Source organism: Bactrocera dorsalis, chromosome 6 (genome assembly GCF_023373825.1).
Source record: "Bactrocera dorsalis isolate Fly_Bdor chromosome 6, ASM2337382v1, whole genome shotgun sequence".
Lineage (NCBI taxonomy): Eukaryota > Metazoa > Arthropoda > Insecta > Diptera > Tephritidae > Bactrocera > Bactrocera dorsalis.
Genome location: NC_064308.1, coordinates 32,323,125 through 32,346,437, shown reverse-complemented (window position 1 = coordinate 32,346,437; position 23,313 = coordinate 32,323,125). Strand labels below are relative to the sequence as shown.

General features: G+C 35.6%; 1 protein-coding gene across 14 annotated transcripts in view; it reads left to right on the top strand.

The window, feature by feature from the left end:
• The window catches only part of LOC105234143 (probable serine/threonine-protein kinase DDB_G0276461), a 412,380-nt gene that overhangs the window by 13,562 nt on the left and 375,505 nt on the right, over window positions 1-23,313 (top strand). For 11 of the 14 annotated variants that reach the window (XR_007423251.1, XR_007423250.1, XR_007423248.1 and 8 more), the window contains exons 2-3: window positions 12,913-13,199; window positions 13,703-13,833. Coding sequence is in view for 10 of the 14 variants with exons in the window: in XM_049460456.1 (XP_049316413.1) it covers window positions 13,804-13,833 (30 nt within the window). In the remaining 4 variants the exon portion in view is untranslated. Of the gene's footprint in view, window positions 1-12,813; window positions 13,200-13,702; window positions 13,834-23,313 lie in introns of all 14 variants that reach the window. The other 3 variants (XM_049460453.1, XM_049460452.1, XM_049460450.1) reach the window with 3 other exon arrangements.

Genomic DNA, 23,313 nt, shown 5'->3' with positions numbered 1-23,313 from the left:
CACTATTGCTATGTGTCAGCAAACGGAAAAAAGCTTTGTGTATTGTTTTTAAAAACTTTATTGCTGTGTGTCGGTAAATTGAAAAAAGAAGAAAATGTTACTGTGTATCGGTATGGGTTTAAGGATTTAATTTTTCCATTTTCGCTGTGTGTCGGCAGAAAAGAAAAAAGTGGTTATAAGAACGATTTTTTTAATTTTTGCTGTGTGTCGGCAGAAGAAAACATTTTTGAAACGTTTAGTGTGTATCGGCGATTACTGAAAGAAAGATAAACGTTTACTGCGTGCCGCCTACGCATAAAAGAGTTCAACGCGAAAAAATTCTGATACACCCCGGTGTTGGACCGACTAGGGTTATTTTTTTTAAAGCGCGACCGAAAACCGCCTACGCAAAAAGGAGGAGAGAGAAGTAGCAATGTCATAGAGGGTATGTTAGTTACGTTAGGTTAGTATGGTAACACTGATTATTTGACAAATTTACAAATTTTTTTTACAAATGATGTCGATAAGGTAGCACTGATTATTTGACAGTTTGTAATTCATTTGTTATTCTAAAATAATAAGAATTCAACAATAATTGAAATATATATTAAAAGCAATTTTTGCACTATAGTATATAAAATAAATGTGTGCAAATGAATAAGTGATGTGTTAGTGTATATAAAATTGAAAAATATAAGTGAAAATTTAATTTTATATATCGAAAATATGTAAATAAAATATTGCCAATTTTTAACTTTAAATGCGAATAACTCGGAAACTATAAGCTTCCTGCGGCTATAACCATATACATTCGTGATTAGGAGAACCTCTCTATCCGACCATACCCTTTTTATTCCCGAAATCCTGGGACGGTATACTAAAGCCGACCCGCTAAAACTATTGTAATTACATTTGATATGTAAATAATAATTAGTGTACGTATACTTTTTTGGTATGAATTAGGCGCATTTTAAGCTTTGGTATTAATTTTTTTTATTTGTGTAAAAAAAAAAAATATTTTGATAGCACAAGGGATCGCAGCAGCTAGGGGCACCTGCGGGCTAAAAATTTTGGTAAAATGGCGTGACCCCGCCTTCTAATGGATTTAACTTACATATCTCCTAAACCCCTAAATCTACAATAGCCAAATTCGTTTAGAACAATTCTCATAAGGAATGTTACCGACTTTGTGAAAGTGGATGAAATCGGATAAAAATTTCGCTCCCTACTGTTAAAAACTAAAAGCGCGATTAATCAATAACTACATTAGCCAGAGACATTGAATTTTACCCCCGAGATGATGGCACCGCCCTGTTTTAAATAAATTAACATAACACGCGCTGCAGCTTTGAACCAAATTTGGTATATTTTTTTACAGTATAAATTTCAAATTCCTTCTGAATCTTTTCATTTGAGTGTTCAAATCAAGAAGAAATTAATGTAAAAGGATAAAATTTTACACGAATAATTATTTTAGAATATGCCACCTTTTTACCAAAATTTTTCAAAATCCAACCAAAAGTATTCAAACCTCTAAGTATCGAATATGTGGACCGCAGTATACATACATATATAGTTACTTTTGACCGTAAATATCGGTCAATGTATGGAATATACAATTAAAATTTTCTGATAATATTATTTCTGTATATCAAAAATGGGTTGAATTGGGTCAATACTTCCCTGAGCCCCCATATACCTAAAATAAAGATTTTCGAGGGTGGTATCGTATATTTATCAGTATATCAAGCTTAACGAACATCCGGCTGACATGCAATGTGTGAGTTGTATGTATATGGTAAATGTATATATGTATAATATAAAATTGTGATTTATATGTATATGGTAAATGTATATATAATATAAAATTGCTTACATTCCGATCTTCTGGTTGACCTGACTCTGATTCGTCCAAGTTGCAAGAGTATAAAATATTCAGTTGCATCTAAGCTTAGCCATTCCTTACTGTTTTTTTTTTAATTATTCACACTATTTCATCAAATGTCACACATACGAGTATTAACCGGCATAAGTCAGATTGAAATTCAAAATGGTTAAAATCACTGTATTGGCTTTATTGGGGTTAGGGGGTGATCTGGGCTGATTACGTTAATGTCTGGCATTACTCAAGTATGTTCGGAAACATGTTTTTACGCAATTTTTTGATGAAAAATAAGGAAAAAATTGTCTGATTCTACTCAAAAAGCACAGTTTGTACAATGTTTCATTTCAATAACGTCTATAAACTGTAAAATTAAAGAAAGAAATTAGATTAAAAATTCTGAAAGCAAAGGTGATTGTGGTTCAATTTCGTATATTTTAATAATCTAAGACAGATATTTCTGTGCAATTTATATACTATATTCGGCAGTCGGAAAAGTCTTTTCATATTTTGTTAATAGATGTCGTTGCAGTCGTATATCTTAAGTGCTTCCAATTACATTGTGTCATCCCATATGGTGTTGTAAAGATGAGTTTTTAAGCTTAATTTAACCAAAAATTTAATTCGAGGAAGTTGAAAAAAAGTTACAGCTGTTCAAAAATGAGTGAAAATAATTAAGAAATTCACTGTATTTTGAAATTTTTGTACAAAATGGGAAGAGCGCATATAAGCCACCAATGAAATTTGTGAAGTTTACGGAGACGATGCGTATCAGTTCGTGTAGCACATTAATACAATAGTTCGCTCGCTTCCGTACTGGAAATTTCGATGTGAAAAATGTGACCAGCTTGGTGAAGCTCAACAAATTGTTGCAAAGTCAGGATTGACGCCTTGAAAGGTTATGCTGAGTGTTTGTGGGATTGGAAAGGAATCATCTACTATGAGCTGCTCCAGCCCGGTCGAACGATTGATTCTAGATTTTACTGCCAACAACTGATATGATTGAGTCAAGCAATCGAAAAAAAGCGGCCAGAACTGATCAACAGAAAGGGTATCGTCTGTCATCAATACAACGCTAGACCACAAACTGGAAGAGCTTGGCTGGGAAGTTTTGATGCATCCACCACATAGTCCTAACCTTGCACCATCGGACTACTTTTTGATTCGGTCAATGCAGAACTCCCTTAATAGAGTAAAGTTGGCTTCAAGAGAAGTCTGTGAAAATTACTAGTCGCAGTTTTTCGCCGAGAAACCAGAAACATTTTACATTGATGGAATATCTCTAACGGAAAAATGGCAAAAAGTGGTCGACCAAAATGGTACCTACATATTTGGTTCATTAAAGTTCATTATAAATATAAAAAAAGAAGTTAAAGTTTGATTAGAAATACAAAAAGACTTTTTGGACAATCAATATACATAAAATTAAGTTAAAATTGGTAAAGTAGTTTCAAATATATAGTTACTTATATTGACATGCTTAAAAGATTTTTCAGGAAGTATTATTGAATTGATATACTGTGTTTCCTTCGTTTTCGTTCTTATTTTATTACTCGTCCTTGAAATCGGATAATAATCTCATCTGTTTCCGCTACAGAAATTTTGTGAAATAACCATAATTGTCAACCATTTATGATGAAAATACGATATATAATGTCCAAAAATGTGCGAATAGAATACAAAAAATTAAGGAAATACTAAATTCACGTTAAAATAAACGAAGTTTTTGTTTATGACGTATGTGGCTTTCAATTATTGAAGGAATTGTGTCATTGCTCGAATGTATACGTATACGGTTGCGTTGTCGGAGTAGCGAGATAGTTCCGTATTTCAATTATTTTTCAATTTTAATTCAACCTTCTCAAGAATGTAAGTGAATGTTTCCATTTTCAATCGGGTAAATTCAAAAACTTCTGATAACGTATTAAATTTTTATACAAATGGTGAAATTTATAAAATTCTTCCCGCTTTGTATGTATGGTGTTTTCTTAACTTTTTCTTAAAATAAAACTATTTAGTACAGAAGTAAAAGTAAAATATTCGTCACCTGAGGAATCCATGTCCTATCTTTTTACTTGCATAAGCGCAAATAAAATTACCCTATTTAAAAACAAAAATGTATCTGTCTAATAGTAAAATACGCTCGAACTTTAGCGCTGAATTTCACATCCACTTTGCGGTATCTGAAATCGTTCAGCCCTGATAAAATTTGTGCTCGGCTCGATTTTGAGCGTCTACTCTGCAGGCACCCTTAAAAATCTTCAACTAATGCCGATGACATCTACATGCAAAGCTTTAATTAAAATGTTAAAGTAAAAAACTAAATGGGCGTAAAAACCATCAAGATCGTGTAACGTGTCTTAAATGTCAACATGTTGATCATCAATTTTCTTAAACTTAATACAATCCATAATTAAGAAATCGTAAAGAATGCTTAAATTAGGTACATAAAATATCAAATAGAATGCTATTTATTTCATGTTCTTATGGTTGGTTACCTTCGCAAAACTAAAAGTAAACCTTTGTAAGGTGGATCAAAGCCAAACTCTTACACAGCAGCGATTTTTTTATGTATAGTTTTGCAACACGTTGCTTCAGAGTATAATAGTTTTGTTTACCTCATGTTCACCTCAATAGTTTTGTTCCGGTTGTACGTATCATCCAAAACTAAACGAGATAGATATAGGGTGATATACATATAAGTGATCAGGCTTATTTGGCACAGAGGATTGTAATAGCAAGGGGAATCAATAACTAAATACGCCAGAGACATTAAATTTTATCCCCGAGATGGTATGAGGGAGCTTGAAATTCAGCAATACTATTTTCCTGTGGTATGTCTGTGTGTGAAAAAGGTCTTGAATCGTGTCAATACTTCCTTCAGCTCCCATATACCTAACACAACAATTAACGAACTACCAGTTAAATAAATACCGCATATATCGGCCAACATGTGAGCTGTCTCTATGAAAATGAGAGAGCGTGTTTGACTGATCACAATGTAGATATCTTTGTGCCGAAAACGGATAAACATGAGCAAACATTTTAAGAAATAAATTCAAAATTTAAGTGTACATAAATCGGCTGTTAATAGCAACAAAATCAATTTCCAATAGGATACCGAACCAAAATACACATTCTATCTTGTACGTGCAGGGTTGTTATGGATATAAAAATAACTCCATAGGTCCCGCAATCACTAGACATTAATCCTATTAAAAATAGCTGGAACTTTTTGGAAAATCGTATTCGAAAGCATCGAATTTCATCAAAATAAGGTCAAAAAACTGGATCATCAACTTAGTGGGTCAAAACATCCGGAAATAATACTAGAAATCAAGTGGGGAGCATGCGTTGATGTCTAGGGACAATAATAGCAATAATATGTAGGCCAAAAACCGCTAAAACTATTGTAATTACATTTGATTTATGTAAATAATAATTGGTGTACATATACTTTTTTGGTATGAATTAGGCGCATTTTAAGTTTTGGGATTAATTTTTTTTAATTGTGTAAAAAAAAATATTTTGATATGCTGTATTTAATGTTAAATATAATATATATCTTGAAACGGATAGAAAAAACCACAAAATTTATTAATTTTAAAACAAATAAACGTGTCGTAATTTAATAGAACTAGGTGTACGTAAACTTTATTGGTCCACTGTATGTAGTGATTTTAAACTGTGACTGTGACTGTAATAAAAATTGTAACAGACAAAGACCAATAAAGTAGAACAAAATGTTTCCTTTTTTCATTGAGGACAATGTACATATTTATTAGAATAAAAAGAAATTGACAAAGTAAATTCATTTTTAGAAAATCACCAAATACAAAATATATACATAAAAGATAAAATTAAATAGTGTTAAAAATATTTACATGAAATGGAAAAGAAGGCCAAAATATTATGTTAATAAATATTTTCCATTTTTATTCAAAAACAACAATATTTCAGTATTCCCTTCGCTCAATCTGGCCCGACGATCACATACAATTTGCCCCGCTTTGGAAAAAATTCTCTCGCAAGGAACGGAGGAGGCTAAAACACATAAATCCTTTTTTGCTATTTCTGCCATTTTAGGGTATCTGTATTTATTTTCAAGCCACCAATGAAATGGGTCGCAACTTTGGGAAACCCGGCCATCTTCCAAATAGCGCTGAATTTCAATAATGGCTTTTGCTTCTACGCTACTATGTGGTTTATGTTCATTAGCGTATTTATCGAAGGAACACCATATTGATACTGTTTTTTCAACATTTTCTTCTGTTCTTTCAGTCTGAAATTCTATTTCTTCCCTTTGAATTTCTATTAGATAACGTTTTATAAGTTTTTTTTTTGTGTTATGAGCTGCTGATTCATCAGTCAACACCACTAATTTGAATCTGGGGTCGAGAAAAGTAGCTACCGTAAGTGTATTGCTGTGTTGTAAACTGCTAAAACGTTCCCTAATTCCATTTAAAAAAATTTCAATCATTTTTTGTATGGTGTTTGAAAATATTTCAGTTCGCAAGTGTCTATACACATCTAATAGACCATTTGCGAGTGGTATTACCAGCGAACCTGTGCAATATGTTTCACCACTAATGCTTACTGTGGCATCTCTAAATGGTTTACAAATTATGTACAAAGCAGCAACAGTCGCCCACTCGTCGCTGGTTTACCTTCAAGCGGGCGCGCGTAGTCGAATCGACGAAGCTTAGTACATTTACGTTTATGTTACTACAGGGTAGGCCATTTAAAGTTGACCCATTTGTTTCTAAAAAAAAAGAACAAAAGAAAACAATGTTTTTTGTTCATTTCAAAAATAATTTATTTTGGTCCAAGGGGATTTGTTTCAGCTAATATTTAAAAATTATATCGCGTAAATGGGCACCTTTAGCTTTGACAGCTAAATGCACTCTTTTTTCGACATTTTCCATGACTTTGGCCAATGTTTCGGATGATATGGCGGCTGTTTCACGTCGAATGTTGGCTTTCAGTTGAGCTAAGGTCTTTGGCTTATTAGCGTATACCTTGGATTTCAAATAACCCCACAAATAAAAGTCTGGTGGCGTCAAATCTGGTGATCTCGGTGGCCAGTCAACATCACCATTTTTCGTTTTCAGCCATTTCGATGGCCCATTTGCCAAAATTAAGGCGTCGCGGATAATCAGCTGGGTTTAGTTTTTGTGCCATTTGAATTTTATATGGAAACATCTTCAAATCTTTATGAATTATGCGTCGGAGAGTGGTGCGAGAGATGTCTAATTCCTGAGAGCGGCGATAACTCGATGTCGATGGAGTCTCCTCAATACTGGCTCGTACAGCTTCGATATTTTCATCAGAACGTCTTGTGCGTTGTCTGGATGCATGACTGGCATTACTGAGATTACCGGTGTTCACAAATTTTGCGTATAAAGACTTAATTGTGTTCTTAACTGGAGCACTTTTCACTTTATTTTTTTGCGAAACGCACGTTGAGTTAACACAATTGAAAAGTTATTTTGAATATAAAGCTGAACAATTTCAGCGCGTTCTTTTGGAGTGCACTGTTCCATGGTATAAATTGTCTTCGAATGACGCTTCTAACGCGGTATGACATTAGCCGATTTGTCAGCGCTGTTAAAAGTTACAGCGTTGCCAGATGGGTCAACTTTAAATGGCCTACCCTGTATTATTACACATAACATTTTTAATAATTTTAATTACTTTTTTTGACAAAATAGACTTTAAGGACAATGATAATATATCTAAGTACAAATAAATAAATAATTACTGAATAATTAGTGCTTTATTTCTTTTATTCATCTCAAACGTCTTTTCGGTTACGCGCGCCCGCTCCCGTTACAAATGACCGCGCGCCCGTTTGAAGGTTAATATAGGTAAATTTTTGTTTATAATTACCAAAGTACATTTCACCGCTTCCTCCAACTCCGAAAAACGCTCCAACATTGCTAGTGTGGAGTTCCGCCTCGTTTCAACTTGTTGAATTAATTTAAGAGGTTCTTTACCGCTGTTGCGCTGGTAATTTTCAAACGCTTCATTCGCTGAAGTACTTTTCTTGAAGTGAGCAACTATTATTTTAACTTTATCAGTTACGTGTTCTACTTCAGGAATGCACAATCCTTCTTTTACTATTAAATTAATTGTGTGAGCCATACATCCAAAATGCTTCCAAGCTAACTTATTAATTTTACCACTTTTTATGCTTCTACAAATTCCCGAAAACCTTTGTCCTCAACTATAGAGAAAAGTTGCAAATTCACCGTAAAGAGCTGCAATAACTTGCTTGTTATTTCACTTTTTGATTTTAGTCGCGCGACATTTAAAATCTTAGTTTGTGTTAAAGGCTTTGGTAATGCAGTCGAAGTTGATGAAATATTCTTTTCAAAAGTAACTGGCGCATTTTGCGGCGCTGGCGTAATTTCCGACTGCAAAAACATTTTCAAAATACTTATTTGATAATAACTTCAAAATTATATTACCATTTCCAATCGAACAGTAGGATGCCTCCGTTCCATATGTTTTTTTAAATTTGATGTTGACGTTTTATATGATATTTTGGATTTACAAATATCACATTTTGCGAAAACAGCATCCACCTCTTTAAAATATTGCCATACATAACTTGTTTTGGTTCTTTTTGACACAGACTTCTTTAATTTTTATTACGTATAAGCAAGCTAATTTGTAACCGTTTCATACAGAAATTAAGACGCACATTTTTAAAGTCACAATAAATATATTCTCTGAAGGTTTTTTTTTCAATATAAGGATACTCAATAGAAACTATTTCAAGTAAACGAAAACATACTTTTAAAAATATTTCGTTACTTATAAAATACTTTTTATAAGTTTTTTTAAATTACTAAATAAATTAATGCAATTTTAAGATTAAAAGTTTTATAATTGGCTTTACTACGGCATTGAGGTTTCTGTAATCAATTTAATTTGTACATAAGTATTACCCGTTTAAAGCTAAATTTAGTTTTTATACATATGTTAACCAATTTTTACTCATCTAAAATTGAAGAAAATTCATAGCTTTAATGAATATGAATTCATCACACCCACAATTTGTTATGTTACACTGTGAATGCTATTTTGCAACAGTCGCAATTTTTCATGTTTCCCTGTGAATGCTATTTTGCCACAGTCGCAATTCTTTATGTTCCACGGTGAATGCTATTTTGTCACATTCGCAATTTTTCATGTGATACTGTGACTGCTACTTTGTTTCCCATGTGTTCGTTATTTCCAGTCACTGCTATTTTAGGAAACTTGTCACAGCTGTGACCAGTGATTTTTAAGTAGCAGTGACAAAGTCACAGGTACTCAGATATTTGCCATCTCTACCTGGCAGTTGATGTACAAAATGAAGATTTATTGACATATCAAATCTACACCCAATATAATAAAGGATAAAAATATGTTAAAACGCATTGTGGTATTGAGAATTAAAATAATAAATAATTATTATTTATAGTGTTGCCAGTACCCTCCTCCTAGAGAGTCATAGGTGGTGTGATGAAAACTGCCTTCAGACGATCGATGGAAACTTTAACTTTATTCTCCTTTATTTCCATTTCGAAATACTTAAATGAGCGACTTTCAGATAATGACGGTCTGACTGAATCATAGCGGATGAAGACATGATCACAAGACTAGAGATCGCCATGAACGAAAACTTTTTGGTTAGTATGCCAAGCTGCACTAGGAGGACGCAGGTCTCGCATGATAAGATTTCTGTTTAATTCTGGTTGCTGGGTTGTTCAATGACAAGCTATGAAGGTAATCGTAATGGTGTTCTATGTACCAATTCAGAAGGAGTCAAGCCGAAGTCGTCTTTATATGTTGAACGCAGTTCAAATGTTATAGGTCGTCCACTAATCCACTTTATGACATAAAAAGACAGACTGTAATGTGCAATGCCATCGTTTCTATTAGTCCATTACATTGTGGATGATCGGCGTTCTTTTTAAATGCGTCACTCGCAAATAGTTTAATAGTTGTTGGTAAAAGGCGCTTTCCAATTGAAGGCCGAGATAGGACGTTATGTTGATGGGTACTCCAAAACGGGAAATTCTGCCATTTGCCTTGCTAAGGCCTTTGCTATAACTGGAGCTGTCGGCTACTGGGGTTTACTCTGCGTTGGAGTAAGCTTTTATTGTGTCGAATGACTTTACATCGTTAGCACTGTATGCAACGTTTAGCAAAAAGTCTACTATCTCTCGTAATGCCTTGCCAAACGAATCTATCAACCATTATCTTGACAGTAGCATGCGAGTTATGTCAACTCCACAGCCAACATACATACAAGCCATTAATTGGACACAATAAAAAAGTTAATGTAAAAAAACTTGGCAAATGTAGGAAGTGATCGAACCAAACGAAATCGTAAATATCAGGTTACGATTCCGTTAGTGTGGCAACAGCTTAAGCAATATATACAATATGAACCAATTGGCCTTTAAACAATATAAAATGCTGAAATTCTTTCTTAGAAATTTTGCATTAACAATAACAAATAAAAAATCAATTGATTCATAAACAATGTATATAAATAATAAGAATTTTTCAATTTAAGAGCAGTTCTGAAAAATAAATAAAGCAAGAAACAACCACCAAATCGAAATTTAGTTTTGTTTTATATTTAAAAAAAAAGTCAACAGAAGTTGATAGCGATAACTGGTGCAATCGGGGAGCAAATTTCAGAAGAAAATTAGTTGAATACAGAAGTTGACAGCGATAACTTGCGTACCGGGATGTGATAGATTGTATGTAGCCCTCAGAAAAGTTTGTCGAAGTTTGTGATGCCACAATGGGACGAATTCGACTTGGAGCCGACAACAACTGTATAAGGCTCCAATTCCAACTACCAAAAAGGTGTTTTGTGATATATCATTCGCATTGATAACTGGCTTATGGTCAGTTACGACCTTCTAACATGTAACGAAAGTTACGAACGACGCTGTATAGGGCGGTCTACTCACGATCATACGTACCTTATCGCATTTCAGCTGATGAAAATTTTCTTGAGAAAAATCCTGATGGGTGAAGTTTACCATCTACCATATAATTCAAAACTGTTCCAGCTGAAAAATCGGATGCATCTACCTACAATTAAAGTTCTACATCACAATTTGCTAGTTGGGCTTTTACAGCCTTAAAATGGCGTTTAGTATATTTTTTTCCAATTTAATTTCAATTGCAGCTCGAAGGCATTTGGAAAAAATCTCCGATAAAAGTTGAGCATTGTCAAAACACCTTTAAGCTTGTTAATGCTTCAACACGGCTTGGAAATGGGAGAATACCGCTTTTCTTTTTTATAACGCAAAACGCATGGTTGTATTAAGAATTACAAATTAATTATTATTTATACTATAATATTATATATATAGATCCATATTAAATATATATGTGGTGGCAACGAATGACGAATTTCCTTCATTACTGACGTTTCCACTGTCCTTCGTGTCAGCGCCCGCTTGGTCTGTAATGCATACAGAAGATATCCTTCTTCTATCTTTTGCGCTTGCTAAGCACACGCGTGTTTTAACGACTCGTGCAACTTAACCAATTCCTATATAACAAAGTTGAGAAACGAAATAAATAAAAGTTTTAAATTAACCACTCGACATAAGAAGATTTATTTAAGTTTTTCAATTAAGTAATCGCTTCATATATATTCATAACTCGAACTCTTGCATTGTCAATTGAAGTAAAATTTCGTACAAATTTCATACCATAACCCGAAGTCTCTCTAACTCGAAGTTTTTTTAGAACCTCTCCGAGCCGTTTGATACTAAACGAGGTTTCAGAAAAGGCGGCTCCCTTTCGTGTGACTCCTTCAACCTTCTTCTGGAGACAATAATTTGAGCTGCAGAACTAAACTGAGAAGGTACCATCTTCTACTAGAGTGTACAACTGCTGGCGTATGCTGATGATGTTTGATGTATCAACACCAACAACAACGTCAGCTTCGAAATCCAATGCATAACATCTCTTGCCAACAGGTGGTACTGCGAAAGATTTATGGTCCTTTCGCATTCGATGGAACGATGAGCTGTATGAGATATACGACGACATTGACAAAGTTCAGCGAATTAAAAGACAGCGGCTACGCTGGCTAGTTCATGTCGTCCGAATGGACGAAAACACTCCAGCTCTGAAAGTACTCGACGCAGTACCTGCCAGGGAAAGCAAAGGGAGAGGAAAACCTCCACTCCTTTGGAAGGACCAGGTGGAGAAGGACCTGGCTTCGCTTGGATCTGCTGTTGGCGCTACCTATCGAAAAGAAGAAACGGCTGACACGCTGTTGTTAACACGGCTATAACCGCGTAAGCGGTTTCTATGCCAGTAAAGCAGAAGAAGACGAGTCTGATCGTTTGAGGGTGTACTGTTTTCCACACATCATTTTAAGCGACTGCAACTACTTTTGGCGCACTTAAGTGGGTTTACAGTTAATGGTTTCTGTGTAGGTGATTCCTCTAAATATATTGAACATTAGCGAAGGTGGCTGCCATTGATGTCAAAAGTGCAAAGGCTGTAAGAGATTGGTTTTCATATTAAATTTACTCATTTTTGTATTTAGTGTTAAATTTTATTAATTGCTTTGCGATATTTTAAGTTTATATTTTTTAAATAAACGGTAATCAGAAGGACTAATAACATTTTGCATTGACATTATTATTGTAAAAGTATTGAAACCATAAGAAAAGGTGAAATATTTCACAGGGCGTAAAAGGTTGACTTTGTTCCATTGTATACAAAAATGTTTATATGCTTGAAAGATGAAGCAGTTACCTAATGGTATGAATGTTATGCTTTGATGTATAGTATCACTTAATTCCGCCAAACGTGTACAGTATATATGCATGTACGTGGGTATATAGACACATATTTAATATACTTACATAATATACTCTTAGTAACCATATTCTGCATATTTTAATTTATGCAAACAGTTGTTAGAAACCAAATAATTAACTAAGCTTGAGGGACACCTAGATGCTTCCAATGAAAAACTTAAACTCATTGATTTAGTTTAATCATCCCCTCTTCAGTGCCCTCAACCTATGTCTATGACAAGTGTGGGCGATAGATTGGACTAAGCAGAAGCGTGCAGCATGTGGATACACTACCAATGTTGCCCTCTCATTGTAATGGGTATGCTGCGGCTGGCATCTGCATATACGTGTGTGACGACTCTCCCCACATAATATACTACATGAGACATCAAATGTAGAATCTACAACAACAGGATGTAGCTGTGTACCCTCTATCGGATAACACACACAAGCTTCTTGCGGTGCGGAGAAACCGTTCTGCTGGTGGCAACGGCGAACAACAGGTGCTATTCCAAATTTCTTTAGCACATTTCACCCCTAGCGATATGTCCGCCAACATGCAACACATGTTGTATTTACCTAAGACACCTTGGAATCCCTTTTATCTTCAGCACACTTGATTAATAATCAATTTTAGCACAATGCACTGAATGTACAAGAAGAAAAACAATAATGAAGAATATATGCGTTATTTGCGGAAAAACTTGAAAAATTTAATAAATTCTTATTATACTGCATGCAACACATATGAATGTAGATATTATACTTTCGTAGATTTTTGCATTTAATGGAAAATAACTTTTGACTTTGAGTTGGATATGTTTTTGTATCTGTATCACATAAATAATTTCGTCTGCATGAAACACGATTATTGAAGCACTGGCACAATCATATGAACACTAACAGACTAGATAAAAACAATTTATTATCAAATACATAAATTTATAATATAAATATTTGCGTTTATTTCGCTAATGCTGCATTCATGAAATCTCTGGAAGCACAGGCTTTCTCTTCAGCTGTAGTGTGGACGACTTGCACAATATCGTAACAAGCTGCACGACCGATCCGAGGTTCTGACGGTGGCAAAAGCAAATCTATATTGGTATGACGTCACTTCATATAATGAATATTCCGGTAAGTAAAGTATATCTATATATATATATAAATTACGCGTCACGTTGTTTGTCCGCGATGGACTCCTAAACTACTGAAGCGATTTTAGTAAAATTTAGTAACCTGTGTCCAGTTCGAACAAACTTAGAATATAAGATAGTATAAACAATTCATAAATAAACAAAAAAAACGTTAACTTCGTTTGCCCCGAAGCTAAATACCCTTCACAGGTGTTAGTAACTATGTGTTCAGTTTGTATGGAAGCTATATGCTATAGTAATCCGATCTGAACAATTTCTTCTGATATTACATTACATTTCTAAAAACAATAACTCATACCAACTTTCGTGAAGATATATCATCAAATGAGGAAGTTTCCCATGCAAGCATATGATTCCGATCATTCAGTTTGTATGGCAGCCATATTCTATATATTCTATAGTAATCCGATCTGCACAATTTCTTCAGAGATTACATTGTTGCCTTACAAAATAATTTATACCAAATTTCGTGAATATATCTTGTCAAATGTAAAAGTTTTCCATACAAGAACTTGATTCCGATCATTCAGTTTGTATGGCAGCTATATGCTATAGTTAACCGATCTGAAACAATTTCTTCGGAGATTACATTGTTGCTTAAAAAAAAAACCCGTGTCACCTTTTGTGAAAATACATTGTGAAATGTGAAAGTTTTCCGTACAAGAACTTGATTCCGATATGAGAAGAAAGAGAAGGTACAAAACCAGGTTTTGCACAAACTAGCATAATTTCCGAAAAGCGTAAAGAAGTTTTAGTCGAGTCACATTCACATCCCACCGAAAAAGAAAAAAATGTATAGACTATTGAAAGCAGTCAATAAGTGTAGCTAGCGAAGCTGCTAAAATCCAGAACGACGTTGAAGAAAAGCAATATCACGTCTGCACCAGCAAGGAAGATCTAATCAGCCCTTCCAAAGTTATCAATGCACAAATTGATAAATTGGCAAGTATATCTGCGACCGTATCCATTGCCTAAAAAGACTTTATATCGACTGCTTTAGAGTTAAGAACACAATGTAAAGATCCTGAGCATTCAATCCAATACTCTGAACAACCAGATAAAGAGCCAAATTAACAAATGTCGAAGTCAGATTTAAAGTCTCCAACGATGGTGGAAGATGACACATATGATTCTGGGAACACAACCAAATAGAAAGAATCTCGACGTGGTGCTGCTGATAAAAGAAACCAGCGGTCACAACAACAACGGTCATAAAAGTCAAGGAGAAGAAACATCAATATAACATGTTGGAGGATGGAGTCATGTGTAGAAGTTCACGCAAATGAGGAAAGTTCTTTGATTGCCATTCACTTGCGAGTGCCCAAAAATGATTCTTTTACATATGGCTCAAGCAGCTCACGACTTCCGGTTTTTGACATGTAGCCTAAAAACATGCGTTTGAAGGCGAGCTACAGTGAAAACGCGAAACATTCCCTCCACAGAGTTGCGCGCTGGATTCGGGACCCTCCACATAAAAAACGCACCCACTGAAAAATGACAACAAGCTTCGGATGAGACCATGGCAAACAAATTAAGGGTTACGATTTTAGGGCATGCACCTGGATTGTCCAGTCCCTTAATTCGGAACGTCCCACCCAGATGTTTGATGTCCCTTTGAAAATTAAAGCTGACTTCCCCGACGTCCAAGAAATACGATGGGCGGGACAAGGACTGAGACGAGTAAGTCAATATGGCATTTACTGCAGTGGCCATATAAAGGAGCGCAAATTTGGTGTGGTATTCGTGGTAGGAGAGAGACTCCGTCGTCGAGTACTGTCATTCACTCCGGAAGATGAACGTCTAGCCACAATCCGCATCAAAGTCAAGTTCTTCAACATATTGCTGATCTACGCCCACGCTCCGATGGAAAAGAAGGACAATGTCACCAAAGATGCCCTCAACCAACACTTGAAGCGCACCTATGACATCTGCCCCCGCCACGATGTCAAAATGGTGCTTGGCGACTTTAACGCCACGGTGGGCAAAGAATGTATCTGTGGCACTACGGTCGGTAAATTCAGCCTCCACAATGAAGCATCCCCAAATGGGTTGAGGCTGATCGACTTCGCAGGGGCCCGAACTGAGTTATCTGTAGTACTAGATTCCACCACAATAAAATACATCAAGTTACCTGGCAACGTTAGGATCGACCACAACACGTGCGGGATGGGATAGATAAAAAGAGCTGAAGAGGGAAGCGAAACGCATTTGCAGATAGAAAAAAAAGAGACCGAAATGTGTGAGTACGTATAGCTTGACAAGCTAACCGACAGGGGTACTACTTGACAATTCTACGCAAAAATGTGGCGACTTACAGAAGGTTTCAAGACCAGAGCATACTCTTGTAGAACCCCCAATGGTGATGTAGTGACCGATGCTCAGAGCACTACTAAAATTATGGAGGGAACACTTATCCAGCCTCCTGAATGGCAGTGAAAGTACAATGACAGGGGAAGGTGAACTCGATTCTCCAATCGATGGCGATGTAGTAGACGTTCCATTGCCCGACCCTTTCTCCCATTCTTTGGAATAGCGATTACAGGCCTGAAGAGCAACAAAGCGGTGGACGCCGATGGATTGCCGGCCGAGCTATTCAAACACGGCGGCGAAGAACTGATAAGGAGAATGCATCGGCTTCTTTGTAAAATACAGTCGGACGTAAGCATGCCCAACGATTGGAATTTCAGTGTGCTCTGCCCAATCCACAAAAAGGGAGACCCCACAATCTGCGCCAACTACTGTGGTAATAGCCTCCTCAACATCGCGTAAAAGGTTCTATCGAGCGTATTGTGTCAAAGATTAAAGCCCACCATTAACAAACTGATTGGACCTTATCAGTATGGCTTTAGACCTGGCATATCAACAACTGACCAAATATTCACCATCTTGGAAAAGACCCGTGAAAGGAGAATCGACACACACCGCCTCTATATCGATTTCAAAGCTGCTTTCGGCAGCACTAAAAGGAGCTGCCTTTATGCCGCGATGTCTAAATTTGGGATCCCACAAAACTAATACGGCTGTGTAAGTTGACGTTGAACAACACCGAAAGCTCCGTCAGAATCGGTAAGGACCTCTCCTAGCCGTTTGATAACAAACGAGGTTTCAGACAAGACGACTCCCTATCGTGCGACTTCTTCAATCTGCTGCTGGAGGAAATAATTCGAGCTGCAGAACTTAATCGAGCAGGTACAATCTTTTATAAGAGTGTACAGCTGGTGACGTATGGCGATGATATTGAGCGTCCCTGTTTATGTTGCATGCCTTAAATCAAGGGGGTTTCTCTGTAATGCGATACGAATATGAAAATGTTCGCATCTTCAATTTTGGTACTCTGTAATTCGACAATCGCAGTAAATTTTGAAATTTTCGAATTTAGTTTTTCCCTTTCGCATTGGCGGTACTCTGCTTTGCTAAAGCAATTGTCAAACATGCGTTATATTCGTAATTTTTGTGCTACAAGTATAAAGAAGTCGCATTGCTTGAAAATGTAAGTTTCAAATATAAATTCGTTGTTTTAATTGCTACTAAAATATATAACGTGGTGCATATGAACTATTTTGCACAAATTTACAGGGAAGAACCGAAAATAAAACTTCAAACTCAACCAACGCAATTTGAAATTCTCGTGGATTTCATGAAGGCGCATCCCGATTTATCGGTAGGATCACTAAAAACACCAGACGCCAAAAGTACCTCCAATAATTTATGGAAAAATTTATTTTCCCATTTAAACGCAGCTGGGCCACCATTGCGCGACATTGCGGGGTGGAAATAGGTAATTCCAATAATTGCACAGATAAATTATAAATGTGATTAAATGTAATCAATTAAAGGTTTGGGCAGACTATAAGATTCACTTAATCAAATAAAAAAATAAGATTCACTTGATGAAAAATGCGACGATACAAAAATAATATTTCGGGAACTGGAGGTGGTCCCTCACTTTTCATACCCTTATCACAGTTAGAGGATCAAGTTAGTGAGTTATTGTCAATAGAGGAATCAATAAATGGAATGAGTGGTACCTTGTCATTAGGTGCAGCTACAAGCAGCATGTCGGAGGTAAAATTTAATATAAAAAACATTTTTAAAATATTGAAAAAAAGAAATAAATTAGAAAAACGGAGACTAACTTTTGAAAAGGAAAGATTTCTATATAATCAAAAATTTGATGAACAAAAATTAAGAAACTGGAAAATGTAAGTTAAATAACTATATAACTGCGAGAAGTATAATTAAAAATTACAAATTTAATCTGTAATTATTTAAATTTAATTTTCCTTACTACAATAAAATAAAAGACTGGATTTATTAATTTGCAAATAGTTAGTTTTAATTAAGTTGAGTTACGATCATTTATCATATTTGTTTTAATATCGTCCCTAATGTTTCTAGCAATAGTAATAAAATTACCACTATTAGGTAAATCTATATTAGTGGTGGAAAATTCTTCTGGCTCAAGTGTAATATTAATTGGTACTTCTACCTTGTACAAAATGCATATATTGTGGAGAGCGCAGCATACGTTCAAAATTTTAACGACTTTTTCAGGTGCGTAATGTTGGTCTCTTGCAGATAACAAGCATCGAAATATCCCTCTCAATACACGAAACACGCGTTCAATTAGTGATCGACCTTTTATAAACTGTTGGTTGAAATAGAGTTAATCAGAACGTTCTGGCGCATTCCTATATGGTGTTAGCAGCCAAGGTTCAAGAGGATATCCGGAGTCTCCTATAATAATAATAACAAAATCATATACATAAGTGTTGCTGAGAGATGTTGATAATTTCTTTTAAAACATCAATATAATGTAATAATATATAACAATTTTGTCTTATGGCGATTTAATCATATACATAAGTGTTGCTGAGAGATGTTGATAATTTCTTTTAAAACATCAATATAATGTAATAATATATAACAATTTTATCTTATGGCGATTTAGCCGCCATAAGTTAATATTACAGTTATATATACTCACCAAGAATTCGTTCGCTTCTATTTCCATTTCCGTAGTTCGTCCTCAAACTTTCACGTTCTCCTGAGAGGTTCCATACGTGGGAGTCATGCGACGCGCCTCCAAATCTACCATTTACTGCCCTTATCTGCATTTTGTGATCACATATCTAAAAAAAGTTTTAGGTCATTGTACTGGAATCAATATATGTATGTACGTGTATATTATTGTATTTATGAATGTTCTTACCACCATTGCATTTATGCCAGTGGCGGATCAAGAGTATCCGAGGCCCTAAGCACAGAGCCTGTGTAGGCCCTCTATTGCTTAAATGGAAATGGAAGGAATGGAATGGAAGGTAGAAAGTATAAAATGAAAGTTCATAAAAATAGAAAGTGTAGTAGGTATAATTTAAAACTTAAAACATTTTTTTCATTGCCTTAATCAGAGCAAATTCCGAAATTACCTCGTCGAAATTTATTTGTCGAAGTATGTCTGCCTCAATACACATTAATGCTAAAGAATTAAGCTTGTCTGGACGGATTTTTGTTCTTTGCGGGTTTTTTAATCTTTTTAGTTGTGAGAAGGATCGTTCAGCAGAGCAGTTAGTATAATTAAGCTGTAAAAAATTCTAAACGCCCCTTCTATATTTGGGAAAACACACTTTACTTTATCTTTAATAATCATTTCTTATAGATCGAAATGGGCGACCTTTATTTCTGAAAATTCATATTTTATTCGAACATATTTGTGAAAATGATTAAATTCGCCGAGAATGTTTTCATTGAAGTCTTCTGGGTAAGATTCTAAGAGCAATTGGATATCTTTTTCATATTCTGAAAATGACTTATTTAGATCCGCAAGAAATTAAAACTTTTGTGAAACTTCGTGATATACATCACCTCTTCTTGCATTTGAGCATTAACAGCCGGTTTCACGAAACTGATTTAAGTGAAAATTAATTTATTTCAGTTTCACCATTTGACTTAATTTGTATTTAAATGGTCACCCTTTGCCATTTAAATATTAATTAAATACTGTCATATGCAACTATGTTGACGTTTTCCAATCAGCTGATTTGCAAGTAGCAGAAGATAAATACTTATATTGTAAAAAATGGAATCTGACGACGAAATTGATATGGAGTGCGAGGTTTTAATAAATATATTTATAAATCGTCGCTCTCGTATAATGAGGGAAAGAAAAAATGCACTAGGCTTAGCAAAGTAGAAATGTCACTTGATGAAAAATTCTTGCTTCGAGCTACACTCTCCATTTTTATTAATCAGTACAATTTATTTGTTTACATAAATCAGCTGTTATTCTTACTAACATCCCTGCTTTGTCATTTTTGGGTTGCCAATTATGAATAATGGTGAAACGCTGCAAACTTAAGTGCAAACTTAAATAAAAATCAAAATTAAAATTAAATGAAACTTAATTTTCAATTAGAAAATTTCGTGAAACCGGCTGTTAGTGTGTAAATTATTACATTGAAAACCTCAATGCGGAATTTGTCTCTAGAATTCAAATCAAGTTCCTCTGATTTCCATCATTTACTTGTTTCTTCCTAATTCGTCTTCGAGTTTCCTTATATTACACATTAGGTAAAATTTTTCTTGCCTCGCCTTTAAATTTTTCAAATTGATTCCTCATTTCAACGAGATGACCCGATAAAGAATGATACAAATTGGAACACGTTTTAAGATTTAATCCTTCTTCTTGGAGTCCTTTACTGGTGCGATGAAAAACTTGTAGAATATCATTCCACAAAGTGAGCATAAATATAAACTCAAAATTTTGCATTTTGTTTGAAATATTTTGTGATTCTAACCTGATCTCACCTTGTGTCCTCAGCAATTTCATCTAAAGTATCCAAAATTTTCGGATAGGATTGTAATATTACAGTCGTAGCTACAGCGTAAGCTTCCCAAAGAGTGTCCGACAGCGACTTCAGAATGCTATCGCAGAATGCTAAAACTGCCCAACGATGAGTAGAAGCCGAAAAAAATGTATAACAACTGCACAATTGAAAATAAATTCACTGCGATCGTACAACAATCAGCAGCACTACGACCAATCAAGTTTAGAGAATGTGCAGCGCATGGTATAAATACAGCATCTTTATTATGCTCTAAAATTTTTTGCTGCATCCCCTTGTATCGTCCTGACATATTAGAAGCATTGTTATATGATTGTCCTCTACACTTTGTAATATCTATTTTGCTACCCTCTAGATATTGTGTGAGGTAACGATAAGTGTATATAGTTTCAATCAAAGCCACTCCGTAAATAAAGTAGGTAAGTACGAGCGGTAATGGGTATGGGCGCTATCATTTGCAATGCAAAGACAACTCACTCACTCGGTCTCGCGGGGGCGCGACGCGACGTGCGGGCGGGACGCGCAGAGGCAGGGCCCTGCGGGGGTGTATGATGGGTCACTCCCGGACTGCTCGCGCCTTGTGATTTCGAACATATTTATTGTGGATGAATTTCAATAAAATGTAAGTATAAAATGAAACGCCAGCAGAGGATGGAGGCCCCTGGAGAACAGAGGCCCCAAGCACGTGCTTGTAGTGCTTATACGTTAATCCGCCACTGATTTATGCTGTGTTTAGTTTACGATTAAAAAGTGTTCATTCAATCACTCCAATTACGCCTGGAATTCCGGACGTCAAGTAAAAGGTTCTATTTGCTTCAATTTTTTCCTCAATGGTCAAGGGAAACACGATATGCTTTGGGCACAGAATTTTCTCGATGGCATCGCACACTTCCAAGATGCATCGGAAAACCGATTGTTGGGCTAGCCCTGAATGCCTATCTTGGCCGACCGAGTGTTGATACCCACCCTGTGCGAGGAACTTCAAGGTTGTTGACAGTTTTACATTTTCTGGAATTGATGTGGTCCTTTGAGCGACTTTTAATTGGGGTCTTATGTTGTCCAAAACATATAAAAATGCGTGCTTATTGAGGCGGAAATTTTGCATGAAGCTAAAAACACAAAATATGTAGATGTTAAGTACATTTTAAAACCGAAATTTTTTACTAACCTTTTATCTTCTTTCAATTCTTTCCTGAGAATAATAATGATCCCACAATGCCACAGAATTCATTTTTAAATTATTCAACACAGTTTTAACGAACAAATTATTATTATTTTCTTTATTTTTCTCGTTTATAATTTGAGATTTTTGGAAGTAATGCCAACTATTATATAAAAAAAAAAGCACAACATTGTTAGTGATGCGTAAGCAATACAGAGTATCAATTGCCTATCGCATGGCATTGGGCTTTCGAATCGCATTACATATATTAATACAATATTCGGCTGATGTCAATTTCTAAGCGGTACTTCGCTGTTCTCTGTCTATGCTGGCTTCGTCTGACGCGCAGTTTCACTCGCTGCTTCAAAAATTATGACTGCATGACCTTGACTTTCAAGTTGGATGCCATTGGCGCTCCAACTGCTTCTTTAGTGTCTAAATGCTTCTGGGCATACTGGAATTTCCACAGGTTGAAGATGTTTGTTTATTTTGAGTAAGCTCGGTGTTTAAAAAAAATATTCACAATTTTAATCCTCTGACACCAATTTGGTGATGATGCCGTACTAAGCAATTCGTAGTGAATACTTTGCTGGTCTTTGACGAACGACGTATAGGTATTTTAATTTTGTGCTTTTGATCTTATATTCTCACATCCGTTAAGTTTTCATATAAATTACATGGAATGGAAAATTTAAGAAATAGGGTACGAATAAGGATTATGTACCGTAAAAATAAAAATTAAGATTAATTATGATAATTAATGTAGAGTGGTGACCACCATATACAATATACTAGGTTTGACAACTAAGTAATGGGTCTGATATTATTGCCGCGCTTGTGGAAAACCTGTGACCTTGAAATCTCCTTTCTTTCTTTTCGGCATCCCTCCCCATTGATATATGTACCATCGCTCTGGCTTGTTTAGTTCGCCTGCTGCGTCAAGTTGAGTAGACGTGCGTTTGTAGTGCTCGTCACGAAAATGGAAAAAGGAAATCAAGAGTAACGCGTCGCGATAAAATTTTGCGTCAGATTTGGCGAAGCAACTTCGGAAACGTACGCTAAAATTGTAAGAGTGTATGGTGATAGTTCTCTTAGACCCGGAAACCAAACACCAAAGCTCACAATGAGCTCGCATGAACAAGTCGAAGATGAAAACGATGATTATTGCCTTTTTTGATAGCGATGGAATCGTCCACAAAGAATTCGTTCCACTAGGAAAAACTGTGAATCAAGTCTACTATTGCTAAGTACTCGAAAGATTGCGAAAACGAGTCAACAGGGTGCGCGCAGATATCGCTCGTAACTGGATCCTTCATCACGACAACGCGCCGTGCCACACCGCCCTCAGTGCGTCCTAGTATTTGGCCTCTAGAGGGATTGACGTGTTGCAACAGCCGCCTTATTCGCCCGACATGCCACCCTGTGATTATTTTTGTTTTCTAAAAAAACGGAA